The sequence below is a fragment of the Panulirus ornatus genome, chromosome 33 (genome assembly GCF_036320965.1).
Source record: "Panulirus ornatus isolate Po-2019 chromosome 33, ASM3632096v1, whole genome shotgun sequence".
In the NCBI taxonomy this organism is placed as follows: Eukaryota; Metazoa; Arthropoda; class Malacostraca; order Decapoda; family Palinuridae; genus Panulirus; species Panulirus ornatus.
In genome coordinates, this window is record NC_092256.1 from 3,377,851 (window position 1) to 3,393,931 (window position 16,081).

The 16,081-nt window shown below is 41.7% G+C and overlaps 1 protein-coding gene across 2 annotated transcripts in view; it reads left to right on the top strand.

The window, feature by feature from the left end:
* The window catches only part of LOC139759410 (leucine-rich PPR motif-containing protein, mitochondrial-like), a 407,417-nt gene that overhangs the window by 76,838 nt on the left and 314,498 nt on the right, over window positions 1–16,081 (top strand). For both annotated transcript variants that reach the window (XM_071681494.1, XM_071681495.1), the window contains exon 5: window positions 14,073–14,285. In XM_071681494.1, the coding sequence (XP_071537595.1) occupies window positions 14,073–14,285 (213 nt within the window). The remainder of the gene's footprint in view (window positions 1–14,072; window positions 14,286–16,081) is intronic.

Below are 16,081 nucleotides of genomic sequence, written 5' to 3' on the forward strand. Positions count from 1 at the left end.
GATGAGGAGAAGTGGGAGACCTGACTGGAAGGTGGAAGGATGGAGTGAAAAAGAATTTGAGTGATTGGGGCTTGAACATGCAGTAAGGTGGAAGGTGTTCACAGTATGGAGAGACTTTGACTGGTGGAATATACAGGGGGTGACATGATGTCATTGGACTTAGCCAGGGCATATGAAGCAGCTGAGTTTTGGGGTTTTGGTGCATTATACACGATATCTAGAGAATTGACATGAACAAATGATGCCTTTCTTTGTCTGTTCCTGGCACTATTTCATTAATATGGGAAACAGTGAACAAGTATGAAAAAAACATGTACACACAGACACAAACACAGACTTATGTGTGTGTATTCTGCCTGACTTTACTACCAATGAGAGGGAGGGCTATGGCAGTAGTAGTACTTGCACCTTCCACGACCTCTCCCTCTCTGTCAGAGCTTCCTCTTTTTCTACTTGCTGTACCAAATTCAGATTTGGTGTTTGTGCTTATTCCAACATCAGCACACCTGTTGCGTGCCTCAAGGACCTTGAGTCTCCAAACTTTGATGTTATGTGGCTCAAGGTCTGTCTCCTTACTTCCACACTTTTCCTCTGTTTCATTTATTGCTCTCCTTATTCTTTAAATTTTATGTTCTTCTTTGACTGTCTAAACTCCTGCCGTGAGACTGCGACATTATCTCGCCTGCAAGCTGAGATCTGTTACTTTGGGAATTTGAACTTTCACCATAGGTAATGGTTGAACTCCTCCAAAATGGATGATGGAGGAATTGAAGCTCTCTTTTTCTCCATCCTCATTGATTCAGAGCAAATTGCCTCCTACCGTACCCATATTTCTGACCACAGTGACCACTCTCATAATATTCTGGATTTGTTTTTTACCTCTAGTCCATCCTGCTGTAAACACACAATGTCACCTCTAATTGGTTCATCTGATCACACTCTCATAAATGTATCTATTTTAATGGCACCTACCCCTCCAGCAGCCCCTTCTAAGTGTAGATACTGGCACCTCAACAGAGCTGACTGGAATAACTTATGTAACTTCTTTTCTGACTTTCTAGGGTAAATTACTGTCTCTTTTGTGGTGATGCTACTGTCTCTGCCAAATGTATAGCAGAGGTTATTCTTGTAGGAATGGAAGCATTTATCCTCTGTCCTGTTCTGAGGCCATTCAGGCAAGGGATCTCGCATATTGGGCTTGGAACAACTCTCCTTCCTCTGGCGTCCATTCAACTTTTATCTCTGCCCGTAATTGCTGCAAGCACATTATCTATGAAGCAAAGCGTTCCTTTATTCAGAGGATGTGCAATAACTTCTCGTCATTCACTGATAGGTCTTTCTGGGCTTAATCTAAGGGCATTTTTAACAACTTCTGTTGCACTTCCTTCCTATCACTTTTCTGCTCTGATGGTACTATAGCTGTCTCTTCCAAAGACAAAGCTACTCTCTTTGGTTCCCATTTCTCCTCAAACTCCTTGGATACTTAAACATTCCTTCACCCCCTGATGCTCATCTTACTTATCCTATATCCCTTCCTGTAATCTCTTTTGGTCTGTCCAAAAAGTGCTTCTTTCTCTGGACACAAGCAAGGCCTATGATCCTGATGGCATCCATCCCCTTGCACTGAAAGAGTGTGCCTCTTAGGTTGCACCTGTGCTTGGCCGTCTGTTCTGTTTCTGTTTAAAAACCAAAACTTTTCCCTCTCCTTGGTAGCATGCATTAATATTTCCCATCCCTAAGAAGGGTGAGCTTTCTGACCCTTCTAACTACCATTCTACTGCATTGACATCTACCATTTCCAGTCTTTGAATCCCTCCTCAACTCCCATATCCTTAAACACCTAGAAGATCAGTCTTCTCTCTGATCACCAGTATGGTTTCCGTAAGGCAAGATCCACAGATGACATTTTTTCCTATCTACCTAATGTCTGGTCATCATCCCTGAAAGATTTTAGGGAGTCAAGTGCACTTGCCCTTGGCATTTCAATGCACCCTCTTCTGCTCTCTCAACCACACTCTTTATTTCCACATATCTCTCTTACCCTTTCACTCCTTGGTTGATTAAACCACCTCACACTACATATTGTCCTCAAACATTTCATTTCCGACACATCCACTTTCCTCTGTACAACCCTCTCTATAGCCCATGCCTTGCAACTATATAGTATTGTTGGAATTAGTATTCCTTCAAACATACCCATTTTTGCTCTTAGATAACGTTCTCTCCTTACACTCATTTTTCATTGCTCCAAGAACCTTCAGCCCTTCCCCCACCGTGTGTCTCACCTCTGCTTCCTTGGTTCCAGTTCGCTGCTAGGTCCACTCCCAGATATCTAAAACACTTCACTTCCTCCAATTTTTATCTATTCAAACTTACATCCCAATTTACATGTCCCTCAACCCTACTGAATGTAATAACCTTGCTGTTATTCACATTTACTCTCAATTTTCTCCTTTTACACATTTTTCCAAACTCAGTCTCCAACCTCTGCAGTTTCTCACTCGAATCAGCCACTAGAGGTGTAGTACCGGCAAACAACAATTGACTCACTTCATAGGCCCTCTCATCCCAACAGGCTCCATACTCGTACCTCTCTCCAAAACTTGCATTTACCTCCCTAACCACCCCATCCATATACAAATTTAGCAACCATTGGGACATCACACATCCCTGCTAGTACACATGTCTTACATCCGTGGTAAAAACTTTTCACTGCTTCTAGCAACTTACCTCCCATACCATATACTCTTAAGACTTTCCACAAAGCATCTCTACCAGCCTTATCATATGGCTTCTTCAGATCCTTGAATGCTACATACAGATCCATCTGTTTTTCTAAGTATTTCTCACACACATTCTTCAAGGCAAACACCTGATCCACACATCCTCTACCACTTCTGAAACCACACTGCACTTCCCCAATCTGATGCTCTGTACATACCTTCACCTTCTTAATCAATACCCTTCTATATAATTTCCTAGGAATGCTCAACGAACTTATGCCTCTGTAGTTTGAATACTCACCTTTATCCCCTTTGCCTTTGTACAGTGGAACTGTGCAGGCATTCTGCCAATACTCAGGCACTTCACCTTGGTCCATACATACATTGAATATCCTTACAAATCTGTCAATAACACAGCCACCTCAGTGTGTCATAGAAGGCGATTAAAAAGGGATGGAGCATGGGATATGGAAATCCTCCCCTCCCATTTTTGATTTTCCAAAAGAAGGAACAGAGAAGGAGGTCAAGTAAGGATATTCCCTCTAAGGCTTGGTCCTCTGTTAACGCTACCTCGCTAACTCGGGAAATGGCAAATATGTATGAAAGATATGTATGTGGGAAAGGAGCTGTGGTTTCGGTGCATTACACATGACAGCTAGTGAGTAAGTGTGAACGAATGTGGCCTTTTATGTCTGTTCCTGGTGCTGCCACACTGGAGGAGGAGAGGAGGGGGGAATGCTATTTCGTGTGTGGTAGGGTGGCGATGGGAATGGATGAATGCAGCAAGTGTGGATATGTACATGTGTATATATGTATAAGTCTGTGTATGTATATGTATGTATATGCTGAAATGTATATGTATGTATATATATGCATGTGTGGGCGTTTATGTATATACATGTGTATGTGGGTTGGTTGGACCTTTCCTCGTATGTTTCCTTGTGCTCCCTTGCTAACTTGGGAGAGGGCGGTTAAGTATAAGTATTATTATTATGTCGGTTTGCGGCAGGGGTGCGTGATGTCTCCATGGTTGTTTAATTTGTTTATGGATGGAATGGTTAGGGAAGTGAATGCAAGAGTTTTGGAGAGAGGGGCAATTATGCAGTGTGTTGTGGATGAGAGGGCTTGGTAAGTGAGTTGGTTGTTGTTCGCTGATGGTATAGCACTGGTGGCTGATTCAGGTGAGAAACTTCAGTGGTTGGTAACTGAGTTTGGCAAATTGTGTGAAAGGAGAAAATTAAGAGTAAGTGTGAGTAAGAGCAAGGTTATTAGGTTCAGTATGGTTGAGGAGCAAGTTAATTGGGAGGTAAGTTTGAATGGAGAAAAGCTGGAGGAAGTGAAGTGTTTTAGATATCTGGGAGTGGATCTGGCAGCGGATGGAACCATGGAAGCAGAAGTAAGTCATAGGGTGGGGGAGGGGGATGAAGGTTTTGGGAGCATTGAAAAATGTATGGAAGGCGAGAATGTTATCTCAGAGAGCAAAAATGGGTATGTTTGAAGGAATAGTGGTTCCAACAATGTTATATGGTTGGGAGGCATGGGCTATAGATTGGGTTGTGCAGAGGAGGGTGGATGTGTTGGAAATGAAATGTTTGAAGACAATATATGGTGTGAGGTGGTTTGATTAAGTAATGAAAGGGTAAGAGATATGTATGGTAATAAAAAGAGTGTGGTTGAGAGAGCAGAAGAGGGTGTGTTGAAATGTTTTGGACTCATGAAGAGAATGAATGAGGAAAGATTGACAAAGAGGATATATGTATCAGTGGTGGAGGGAAGAAGGAGACCTGAATTGGAGGTGGAAGGATGGAGTGAAAAAAGATTTAGAGCGACCTGGGGTCTGAACATACAGGAGGGTGAAAGGAGTGCAAGGAATAGAGTGAATTGGAATGATGTGGTATTCTGGGGCCAACGTGCTGTCATTGGATTGAACTATGGCATGTGAAGCGTTTGGGGTAAACCACGGAAAGGTCTGTGGGACCTGGATGTGGAAAGGGAGCTGTGGCTTCGGTGCATTACACATGACAGCTAGAGACTGAGTGTGAATGAATGTGGCCTTTTTTGTCTTTTCCTGGCACTACCTCGCTGGAGGGGGGATGCTGTTTCCTGTGTAGCGGGGTAGCGATGGGAATGGATGAAGGCAGAATTTGGTGCCTGAGATATTAGACTGTTTTTATAGGTAAAATTTGGTTCATCAGTTTTTCTTCATCAGCTCTGGCTATCGAGATATGATATACCCCTAATTGCTTTGCATACAACCGATTGGGCACAAGGATTGATGACTACAAATCATTAATTGTTGCCTTTGTGATAAAAGCAATATGTCTTCATAGAAGTAGAATTTGTTTAGATTAAATTACATCCATAGAATCAGATTATGGTGAAACAAGCATAGAAAGTTATATGTCATTGATAATGTTCATTTTCTAAGACATCTCATGAAAGCGGCATTTGAAAGACTTCTTGTGGTGAGCTTCCCCAGGACAATCGTATTGATTGGTCCAGAGTAACCCATCATATGTGTATCCCATTGTCCCCAGTATCTTTCTTCGATGGTTCTTAAATCTTGTTGGAGTCGTTCACCCTGTCCCTCACATAGGTCACCAATGTTGTCTGGGAAACGATCCAAGTGGCTGTGGAGGTAATGCACTTTGATGCTCAGCCAAGTTGATGGAAAGAAGAGACCATGTTCTCGACTAGTTCAGAATAGTTATCTGCTCTATGGTTCTCAAGAAAAGTCCTTACAACCAGAGTGAACAAAGCTCATGCATCTGCCTCAGCATTGTTCATTGAATCCTGGAAATGTGGGTCTTTCATGAGATCCCTGATTTGCAGGCCCTTTGAAAATACCTGCCTTCAGCTTCTCCATGCACAGCACTAGAAATTTTCTGCATGTGTACTCAAAGCAGTCCCGTTCTTTGTTCAAAGCCTTCACAGTTTTATTAAACCTAGTTTGATGTGCAGGTGGTGGTAAAATGATCTTATCTCTGTCAACCAAGGGTTCTATGATTATATTCTTTTCTCTAACCACCATGTTCTCTCTCAGAGGCCATTGTTTTCTCACCCAGTGTTCGTCCTTAGCTCTTCTATCCCAGAGACAGATAAAGCAGGGATACTTGATGTATCCACTATGCTGACCCAGGAGAAAAGATCTACACAGATTAGCCATTGGTGATCGTGGTATGGTATCTTCTGTAAGACTAAGCCGATTGTTTCCTGCTGTTCAGCCATCTTAGTTGAGTGACCTATTGGGATTGATGTACATTTGTTGCCATTGTGTAGATGCACACATTTTAAACTCTGCTTAGAACTATCTATTCTCTGAGAGATACATTTATTGATAAGTGCATTACCCCAAAAGCTATAGCTGCTAGAAGGAGATGAAGGTCATATTCATTGATGTGATTATACCTAGAATCATGTCTAAAACCTGAGACAAAAAAAAAATTTAAGATTATAATCGTAGTTTCCCTGCATCAGTGAGGTAGTGCCATGAAACAGGAAGAATGGCCCATCCACTCATATGCACATATATATGCATAAACGCCCATATACGCACATATACATACCAACATATACATGTATATACATACACATACACAGACATATGAATATATATAGTGTACATATTTATACTTGCTTGCCTTCATCCATTCCTATCGCTACCCTACCCCACAGGAAACAGCATCACTGCCTCCCTGCTTCAGCGAGGTAGTGCCAGGAAAACAGACGGAAAGGCCACATTTGTTCACATTCAGTCTCTTGCTGTGATGTGTAATGCACTGAAACCACAGCTTGCTATCCACACCCAGGTCCCACAGATCCTTCCCATGGCTTACCCCAGACATTTCACATGCCCTGGTTCAGTCCATTGACAGCATGACGACCTGGTGTGCCACATTGTTCCAATTCACTCTATTCCTTGTACGCCTCTCACCCTCCTGTATGTTTAGGCCCCGATCACTCAAAATCTTTTTCACTCCATCTTTCCACTTGTTCCCTCCACCCCTGACACATCTATCCTCTTTTTCAATCTTTCCTCACTCATTCTTTCCATACGTCCAAACCATTTCAACACATGCTCTTCTGCTCTCTGAACTACACTCTTTTTATTTCCACACATCTCTCTTACCCCTTCATTACTTACACAATCAAACCACCTTGCACCACACATTGTCCTCAAATATTTCATTTCCAACTCATCTACCCTCCTCCATACAACCTTATCTATAGCCCTTGCCTCACAACCATATAACATTGTTGGAACTCCTGTTCCTTCAAACATACCCATTTTTGCTCTGCGAGATGACGTTTTCTCCTGCACATTCTTCATCACTCCCAGAACCTTCGACTCCTCTCCCACCCTGTGACTCACTTCCGCTTCCATGGTTCCATCCACTACTAAGTCCACTTCAAAAATCTAAAACACTTCACTTCCTCCAATTTTTTTATCCATTCAAACTCACATCCCAACCAACTTGTTCCTCAACTTTACTGAACCTAAAAACCTTGCTCTTATTCACATTTACTTTCAACTTTCCTCTTTCACACATTTTTCCAAACTCAGTCACCAACTTCTGCAGTTTCTCACATGAATCAGCCACTAGAGCTGTATCACTGGCGAATATCAACTGACTCACTTCCCAATCCCTCTCATCCTCATTAGACTACATACTCGCCCCTCTCTCCAAAACTCTTGCATTTACCTCCCTAACCACCCCATCCATATACAAATTAAACAACCATGGGGACATCACACAACCCTGCCGCAAACTGACATTTGCTGTGAACCAATCACTCCCCTCTTTTCCTACTCATATACATGCCTTACATCCTGAGTAAAAACTTTTAGCTGCTTCTAGCAACTTACCTCAAATACCATATATTCTTAAAACCTTCTCAAAGCATCTCTATCAACCCTGTCATATGCCTTCTGCAGATCCATGAATGCTACATTCAAATCCATCTGTTTTTCTGAGTATTTCTCACATACACTCTTCAGAGCAAACACCTGATCCACATGTCATATACCACTTCTGAAACCACACTGCTCTTCCCCAATCTGATGCTCTGTACATGCCTTCACATTCTCAATGAATACCCTCCCATAAAATTTCCCAGGAATACTCAGTACACTTATGCCTCTTTAGTTTGAACACTCACCTTTATCCCCTTAGCCTTTGTACAGTGGCACTATGTATGCATTCTGCCAATCCTCAGGCACTTCACCCTTGTCCATACGTACATTGAATATCCTTACCAACCAATCAACAACACATTCACCCCTTTTTTTGAGAAATTCCACTGCAATACCATCCAAAACTACTGCTTGCCGGATGAGATGCTCTGCAGAGCTTTCACTTTCTCTTCTCTGTTTCCCTAACCATTCTCCCTGACCCTCTCACTTCACACACCACTCCAACCAAAACACCCTATATCTACCACTGTATCATCAAACACATTCAGGAAACCTTCAAAATACTCACTCCATCTCCTTCTCACTTCATCACTACCCATTATTACCTTGCCCCTTGGCCCCCTTCACTGACATTACCATTTGTTCTCTTGTCTTACGCACGTTATTTACCTCTTTCCAAAACATCTTTATTTTATTATTTATTTATTTTGCTTTGTCGCTGTCTCCCGCGTTAGCGAGGTAGCGCAAGGAAACAGACGAAAGAATGGCCCAACCCGCCCACATACACATGTATATACATACATGTCCACACACGCACAATATACATACGTATACATCTCAATGTACACATATATATACACACACAGACATATACATATATACACATGTACATAATTCATACTGTCTGCTTTTATTTGTTCCCATCGCCACCTCGCCACACATGGAATAACAACCCCCTCCCCCCTCATGTGTGCGAGGTAGCGCTAGGAAAAACACCAAAGACCCCATTCGTTCACACTCAGTCTCTAGCTGTCATGTAATAATGCACCGAAACCACAGCTCCCTTTCCACATCCAGGCCCCACACACTTTCCATGGTTTACCCCAGACGCTTCATATGCCCTGATTCAATCCACTGACAACACGTCAACCCCGGTATACCACATCGATCCAATTCACTCTATTCCTTGCCCGCCTTTCACCCTCCTGCATGTTCAGGCCCCGATCACTCAAAATCTTTTTCACTCCATCTTTCCACCTCCAATTTGGTCTCCCACTTCTCCTCGTTCCCTCCACCTCCGACACATATATCCTCTTGGTCAATCTTTCCTCGCTCATTCTCTCCATGTGCCCAAACCATTTCAAAACACCCTCCTCTGCTCTCTCAACCACGCTCTTTTTATTTCCACACATCTCTCTTACCCTTACGTTACTTACTCGATCAAACCACCTCACACCACACATTGTCCTCAAACATCTCATTTCCAGCACATCCATCCTCCTGCGCACAACTCTATCCATAGCCCACGCCTCGCAACCATACAACATTGTTGGAACCACTATTCCTTCAAACATACCCATTTTTGCTTTCCGAGATAATGTTCTCGACTTCCACACATTTTTCAAGGCTCCCAAAATTTTCGCCCCCTCCCCCACCCTATGATCCACTTCCGCTTCCATGGTTCCATCCGCTGACAGATCCACTCCCAGATATCTAAAACACTTCACTTCCTCCAGTTTTTCTTCATTCAAACTTACCTCCCAATTGACTTGACCCTCAACCCTACTGTACCTAATAACCTTGCTCTTATTCACATTTACTCTTAACTTTCTTCTTCCACACACTTTACCAAACTCAGTCACCAGCTTCTGCAGTTTCTCACATGAATCAGCCACCAGCGCTGTATCATCAGCGAACAACAACTGACTCACTTCCCAAGCTCTCTCATCCCCAACAGACTTCATACTTGCCCCTCTTTCCAGGACTCTTGCATTTACCTCCCTAACAACCCCATCCATAAACAAATTAAACAACCATGGAGACATCACACACCCCTGCCGCAAACCTACATTCACTGAGAACCAATCACTTTCCTCTCTTCCTACACGTCCACATGCCTTACGTCTTCGATAAAAACTTTTCACTGCTTCTAACAACTTGCCTCCCACACCATATATTCTTAATACCTTCCACAGAGCATCTCTATCAACTCTATCATATGCCTTCTCCAGATCCATAAATGCTACATACAAATCCATTTGCTTTTCTAAGTATTTCTCACATACATTCTTCAAAGCAAACACCTGATCCACACATCCTCTACCACTTCTGAAACCACACTGCTCTTCCCCAGTCTGATGCTCTCTATATTCTCCCTAAAGTTTAATGATCCTCTCTCACCCCAACTCTCATTTGCCCTCTATTTCAACCTTTGCACCTTTCTCTTGACCTCCTGTGGCTTTCTTTTATACACCTCCCAGTCATTTGCACTACTTCACTGCAAGTATCTTTGAGACACCTCTCTTTCATCTTTCACTAACAACCTTATCTCTTCATCCCACCACTCGCTAACCTTTCTAATCTGCTCACCTCCCACCTTTCTCATGCCACAAGCATCTTTTGTGCAAGCCATTACTGCTTCCCTAAATACATCCCATTTCTTGCCCACTCCCTTCACGTCATTTGCTCTTTCCTTTTGCCATTCTATACTCATCTCTCTTGGCACTTCCTCACACAAGTCTCCTTTCCGAGCTCACTTACTCTAATGAGTCTTTTCTCCCCAACATTTTCGTTTTGAAAACCTATATAGATCATCACCTTTGCCTACTCAAAATAATGATCCCTCCAGCTGCCCCTCTCAGCACATTGATGTCCAAAAGTCTCTCTTTTACATGCCTATTCAAGTATGTATACTTATGTATATCTTTTTTTTTTTTTTAAACCAGGTATTCCCAATCACCAGTCTTTTTTCCGCACAGATCCACAAGCTCTTCACCATTTTTACTGAACACCCCATGTACTCCAAGTATACCCTCAACTGCCACATTACTCACCTTTGCATTTGAATCACCCTTTAATACAACCTGGTCTCATGCAGCAAAGCTGCTAACACACTTTCTCAACTGTTCCCTAAACACTTGCTTCTTATGATCTTCTCATGACAAGGTGCATAGGCGCCAATAATCAACCATCATTCTCCAGTCTTTTTTCAGTTTTACCCACATCAATCAAGAATTTACTTTCCTACACTGTGTCACATACTGCTTCTTCCTTAGCTCTTGTCCTCTCACCAACCCCTGATTTTACTCTCAAGACTTTCCCAAACTGCTCTGCCCCTTTACCCTTGAGCTTTGTTTCACTCAGAGCCAAAACCTCCAGGTTTCTTTCCTCAATCATACTGCTTATCTCTCCTTTCTTCTTATCTTGGGGTTAGGGGAGAACGAATGCTTCCCACGTATTCCCTGCATGTCGTAGGTGATTAAAAAGGGAGAGAGTGGGGGGCTGGAAATCCTCCTTTCCCATTTTTTAATTTTCCAAAAGAAGGAACAGAGAAGGGGGCCAAGGGAGGATATTCCTTCTAAGGCTCAGTCCTCTGTTCTTAACACGACCTCGCTAACACGGGAAATGGCAAATATGTATGAAGAAAAATATACAGATCAACATATACTCATATACATACACATACATAGGCATATACATATATACACATGTACACATTTGTACTTGCTTACCTTTATCCAATCCTGGTGCCACCATGCCCCACAGGAAACATCACCACCACCCCCTGTGTCAGCAAGGTAGTGCCAAGAAAATGGACAAAACAAGGCTACATTTATTCACACTCAGTGTCTAGCTGTCATGTGTAATGCACCCAGACAATAGCTTTCTATCCACATCCAGGCCCTATAGACCCTTCCATGGTTTACTGTGGATGTTTCACATTTCCTGTTTCAGTCCATTGACAGCATGTCAACCCCAGTATACCACGTCATTCCAATTCACTCTATTTAGCATATGCCTTTCACCCTCGGGCATGCTCAGGCCATGATCACTAAAAGTCTTTTTCACTCCATCTTTCCACCTCCAATTTGGTCTCCTGCTTCTCCTTATTCCATCCACCTCTGATACATATATCCTCTTTGTCAACCTTTCCATACTCATTATCTTCATATGCCCAAACCATTTCAACATACCCCCTTCTGCTCTCTCAACCACCCTTTTTTTTTACCACACATCTCTCTTACCCTTTCATTACTTAATCAAAGCACCTCACACCACATGTTGTCCTCGTATATTTCATTTCCAACACATCCACCCTCCTCCGTACACTCCTGTACACCCTTGCCTGTAGCTCACGCCTTACAATCATATAATATTAAAGGGAGCTGTGGTTTTGGTGCATTATTACATGACAGCTAGAGACTGAGTGTGAACGAATGGGGCCTTTGGTGTCTTTCCTAGCATTACCTCGCACACATGAGGGGGGGAGGGGGATGTTATTCCATGTGTGGCGAGGTGGCGATGGGAACAAATAAAGGCAGACAGTATGAATTATGTACATGTGTATATATGTATATGTCTGTGTGTGTATATATATATGTGTACATTGAGATGTATAGGTATGTATATTTGCATGTGTGGAAGTGTATGTATATACATGTTTATGTGGGCGGGTTGGGCCATTCTTTCGTCTGTTTCCTTGCACTACCTCGCTAACGCGGGAGACAGCAACAAAGCAAAATAAATAAATAAATATCTTTCTTTTTAAACCAGGTATTCCCAATCACCAGTCCTTTTTCAGCACACAAATCTACAAGCTCTTCACCATTTCCATTTACAACAGTAAACTCCCCATGTGCACCAATTATTCCCTCAACTGCCACATCACTTACCTTTGCATTCAAATCACCCATCACTATAACCCGGTCTTGTGTATCAAAGCTGCTAACACACTCACTCAGCTGCTCCCAAAACACTTGTCTCTCATTATCTTTCTTGTCATTCCCAGGTGCATAGGCCCCAATGATCACCCATCTCTCTCCATCCACTTTCACTTTTACCCATATCAATCTAGAGTTTACTTTTTTACACTCTATCACATACTTCCACAACTGTTTCAGGAGTACTGCTGCTCCTTCCTTTGCTCTTTTCCTGTCACCAATCCCTAACTTTACTCCCAAAGCATTCACAAACCACTCTTCCCCTTTACCCTTGAGTTTCGTTTCACTCAGAGCCAAAACTTCTAGGTTCCTTTCCTCAAACATACTACCTATCTCTCCTTTTTTCTCATCTTGGTTATATCCACACACATTTAGACACCTCAATCTGAGCCTTCGAGGAGGATGGTCACTCCCCTTCTGGCTCCTTCATCTGTTTCCCCTTTTAGAAAGTTAAAATACAAGGAGGGGAGGGTTTTTAGCCCCCCGCTCCCACCCCATTTAGTCGCCTCCTATGACACTAGGGGGAATGCGTAGGTGGTATTCTTTCGCCCCTATCCCTAGGGATATAAGTAGATAATATAATAATAATAAAAATGAAGTTTTCCTTTTCCCACTCCCTTGATATCTTGAGCTGTATTTCATTCAGTTTATGAAGTGTATCTGCACTATTTTTCAGTGAATATAGTTATTTCTGTATGTAGTGAAATTTCATGGCGACTATGATCCTTGCATGGTAAGATGATTCCAGTATTCTGGTAATTTTTTTCCTTGGTATCTTAAGTGTTTTTTAGAATTAATATCAAAACTTTGTCCCTTGCCCTACACCACAGTTCATGAATACTTTACCTTGATCTCTCTCTCTCTCTCTCTCTCTCTCTCTCTCTCTCTCTCTCTCTCTCTCTCTCTCTCTCTCTCTCTCTCTCTCTCTCTCTCTCTCTCTCTCTCTCTCTCTCTCTCTCTCTCTCTCCTTTGTTTTTAACATCTTTTATTGAACCATTCCTCCTTCATCTGAGTATGTCATCATGGTTGTGGGACAGACTTCAGAGGACAAAAATGTTAGTCTCCTTGAGCATAATATATTTTCCTGGTTATATTGCCTTGCCCTTGCTTCCCTTTTCTTATTCTTAAGTCTTTCTTTCTACATATCAATGATGCTGATGATGTGTAATTTCTGAGTTTCTTGAAACTAGATTCGAGTAGGCTTATTATGTTATCCATTAGGTAGTTGATGAATGGCTGAAGGTGGGCTTGAGATGGCAGAGCTCATTTTGTTAGTGGAGGCAATGGGAACAGGAGGAGGAAGCCAGTGTTTTCCCCACCAGTGAGAAAGAGTTTTAGAAACTCCCAACATCATTCTTTATAGAATGTCTAAGAGAATCTCTCATACTTGCAAATGTAAATTACTTTCATGATAAAAACCTACATTTTTTGGTGTAGATGTAGATAGGAACTGAAAATTTTTAGAAGTATTACTAATTGAAGTTCTCCTTGCAGAGCTGCTAGAATGTGTGCATAAGATGACTGAAATGGATGAGAGCCCTGATTTGGAGACTCTGAAAGATCATGTTATTCCTGGTCTTATGTTATCTCATCCAGAATTAACACTGAAGATGCTTATGCATGCAGGGGTGACTGTAACTAAGGCTGCAAGTCCACTTCTTATTGTTCTTATAAGAAACAACATGTTTGATCAAGCTTTTGAATTTGGTAAGTACTGTTTTTGTTGCAGTGATGTGCACTATTCATTGAAAAATGGAGTTATTTGTTGTTAGTACAGTATTATGAATTTTGCCTCCATATAGACTGTAGCTCTGATGATTTTTTAAAGATTTTACCAAAATCAAGTTGCCTGTTCCCTTAAAGAAAGCAAGGTGGTGCATACAGAAAATTGTTTAAACATCTCTTTTACTCATGCTTAGTAGGAGGTTGGATGCAGGGTGTGAGATAAAGTGAATGGAATTATGAAAAGAGAGGAAGTAGTAAAAGTCATGCACAAGATTGGATAAAAAACATTGGCATAGAAGGGACAGCAGTTAAATTTCTCAAGAAAAGGGGTGATGTTGTTGGTGATTGGTTAGTTAGGATGTTTGACTTATGCATCACCCTAGTTAAGGTGCCTTATATAAAGGCAAGGAGGACAAACTTTAATGGTTCAGTTAAAGAATCATGCCTCTGTTATCTATATGGTTTCAGAAGAGATAAAAGGTATATGGACCAGGTATTTGGTTTGAATGATTTGTGAGTAATACTTGGAGAAGAGCAAATGATAAAGTTGACAGAGATGCATTATGGAGAATATCAAAGATATATAAGGTAAATGGAAAGTTGCTTAAAGTCCTGAAGTGTTTTTATTCAGAAAGTTAGCTTTGTGAGTGAGTAGGAAGGGAGGAGGGTGAATGGTTCTTGTTGAAGGTGGGTCTATGCCTGCGGCTGATTAATCTGTTTATGGATAGGGTAGTGGAAGAGAGAAATTTTAGGATCATGGAGCAAGGTGTAGGTCTGCGTTATACTGGAGACGGAGAACATGGGGGGAAAATCAGTTGTTTCTAGATACAAAGCTTTTGTGTCAGAATCTAAAGAGAAACTCTAGAACCTGGTGAAAGAGTTTAGGACATAGGGTAAAATAAGAAGAAAGTTGATAGTTAATGTGAACAAAATTGAGACAGTGAAGTGCAGTAAAGGTCTGAGACAGGAGAGTTTGAGTGAGAACTTACATGAGGATGACCTGGAGGAAAAGTAAGATGATGGAATAGAGGTTAAGTTCCTGGGTGATTAAAGAAGTGTTTGGAAGGAAAATGCACTTTCTGTAAGGCCAAAGATGGGTATATTTGAAAATACTCTTTAGTAACTTGACAGTGTTTTGTGGATTTGAATTATAGGCCTTAATGCAAAGGAAACGAAGAGCTGGATGCACTGGAAATGAAATTTCTGAGGACAGTTTGTGGTGTAGGGGTAGGCTGATTGTATAGGAAATGAAGAGGGCTGAACAGAATATACTAAAATAAATCAGGCATGTGGAGGGAATGAGTAAAGAAAGGCTGATGAAGAGGATGTAAGTGGTGGAGGTAGATGAAGTATGGAGGAGAGGGAACTGAGGAGGAAGTAAATGAGGCTCTAGGGAAGCAGAGGATAAGGATAGAAAGAAGTTGAGTCCTGAGGTATGTAGGGACAGCTTATCATCATTAGGCAGAACTATAGCACAGGAAGGGGTCAAAGTGAACTGTGGAGTAGTCTGCATGCTTGACTGTGGATAGTGGATGTTGGTTGTGGTACATCATACATGACAACTAGAGACTCAATGTATGCAAATAAGACTGTTCTTCAAACACAGGAAAAGCAATGAACTAAAGAAAAAGAGTAATTTTTTGCTCTATATCACTGAAATAGCTAAATCTGCTCAGGAAAAAAGGGCATTCTTTTCATGTCTGAGAAGTTTTTTCTTTCTTTACTCCTCAAGCTATTCATAGAGTTCATATGTTCCTGTATGTAGTATAGCTTACAAA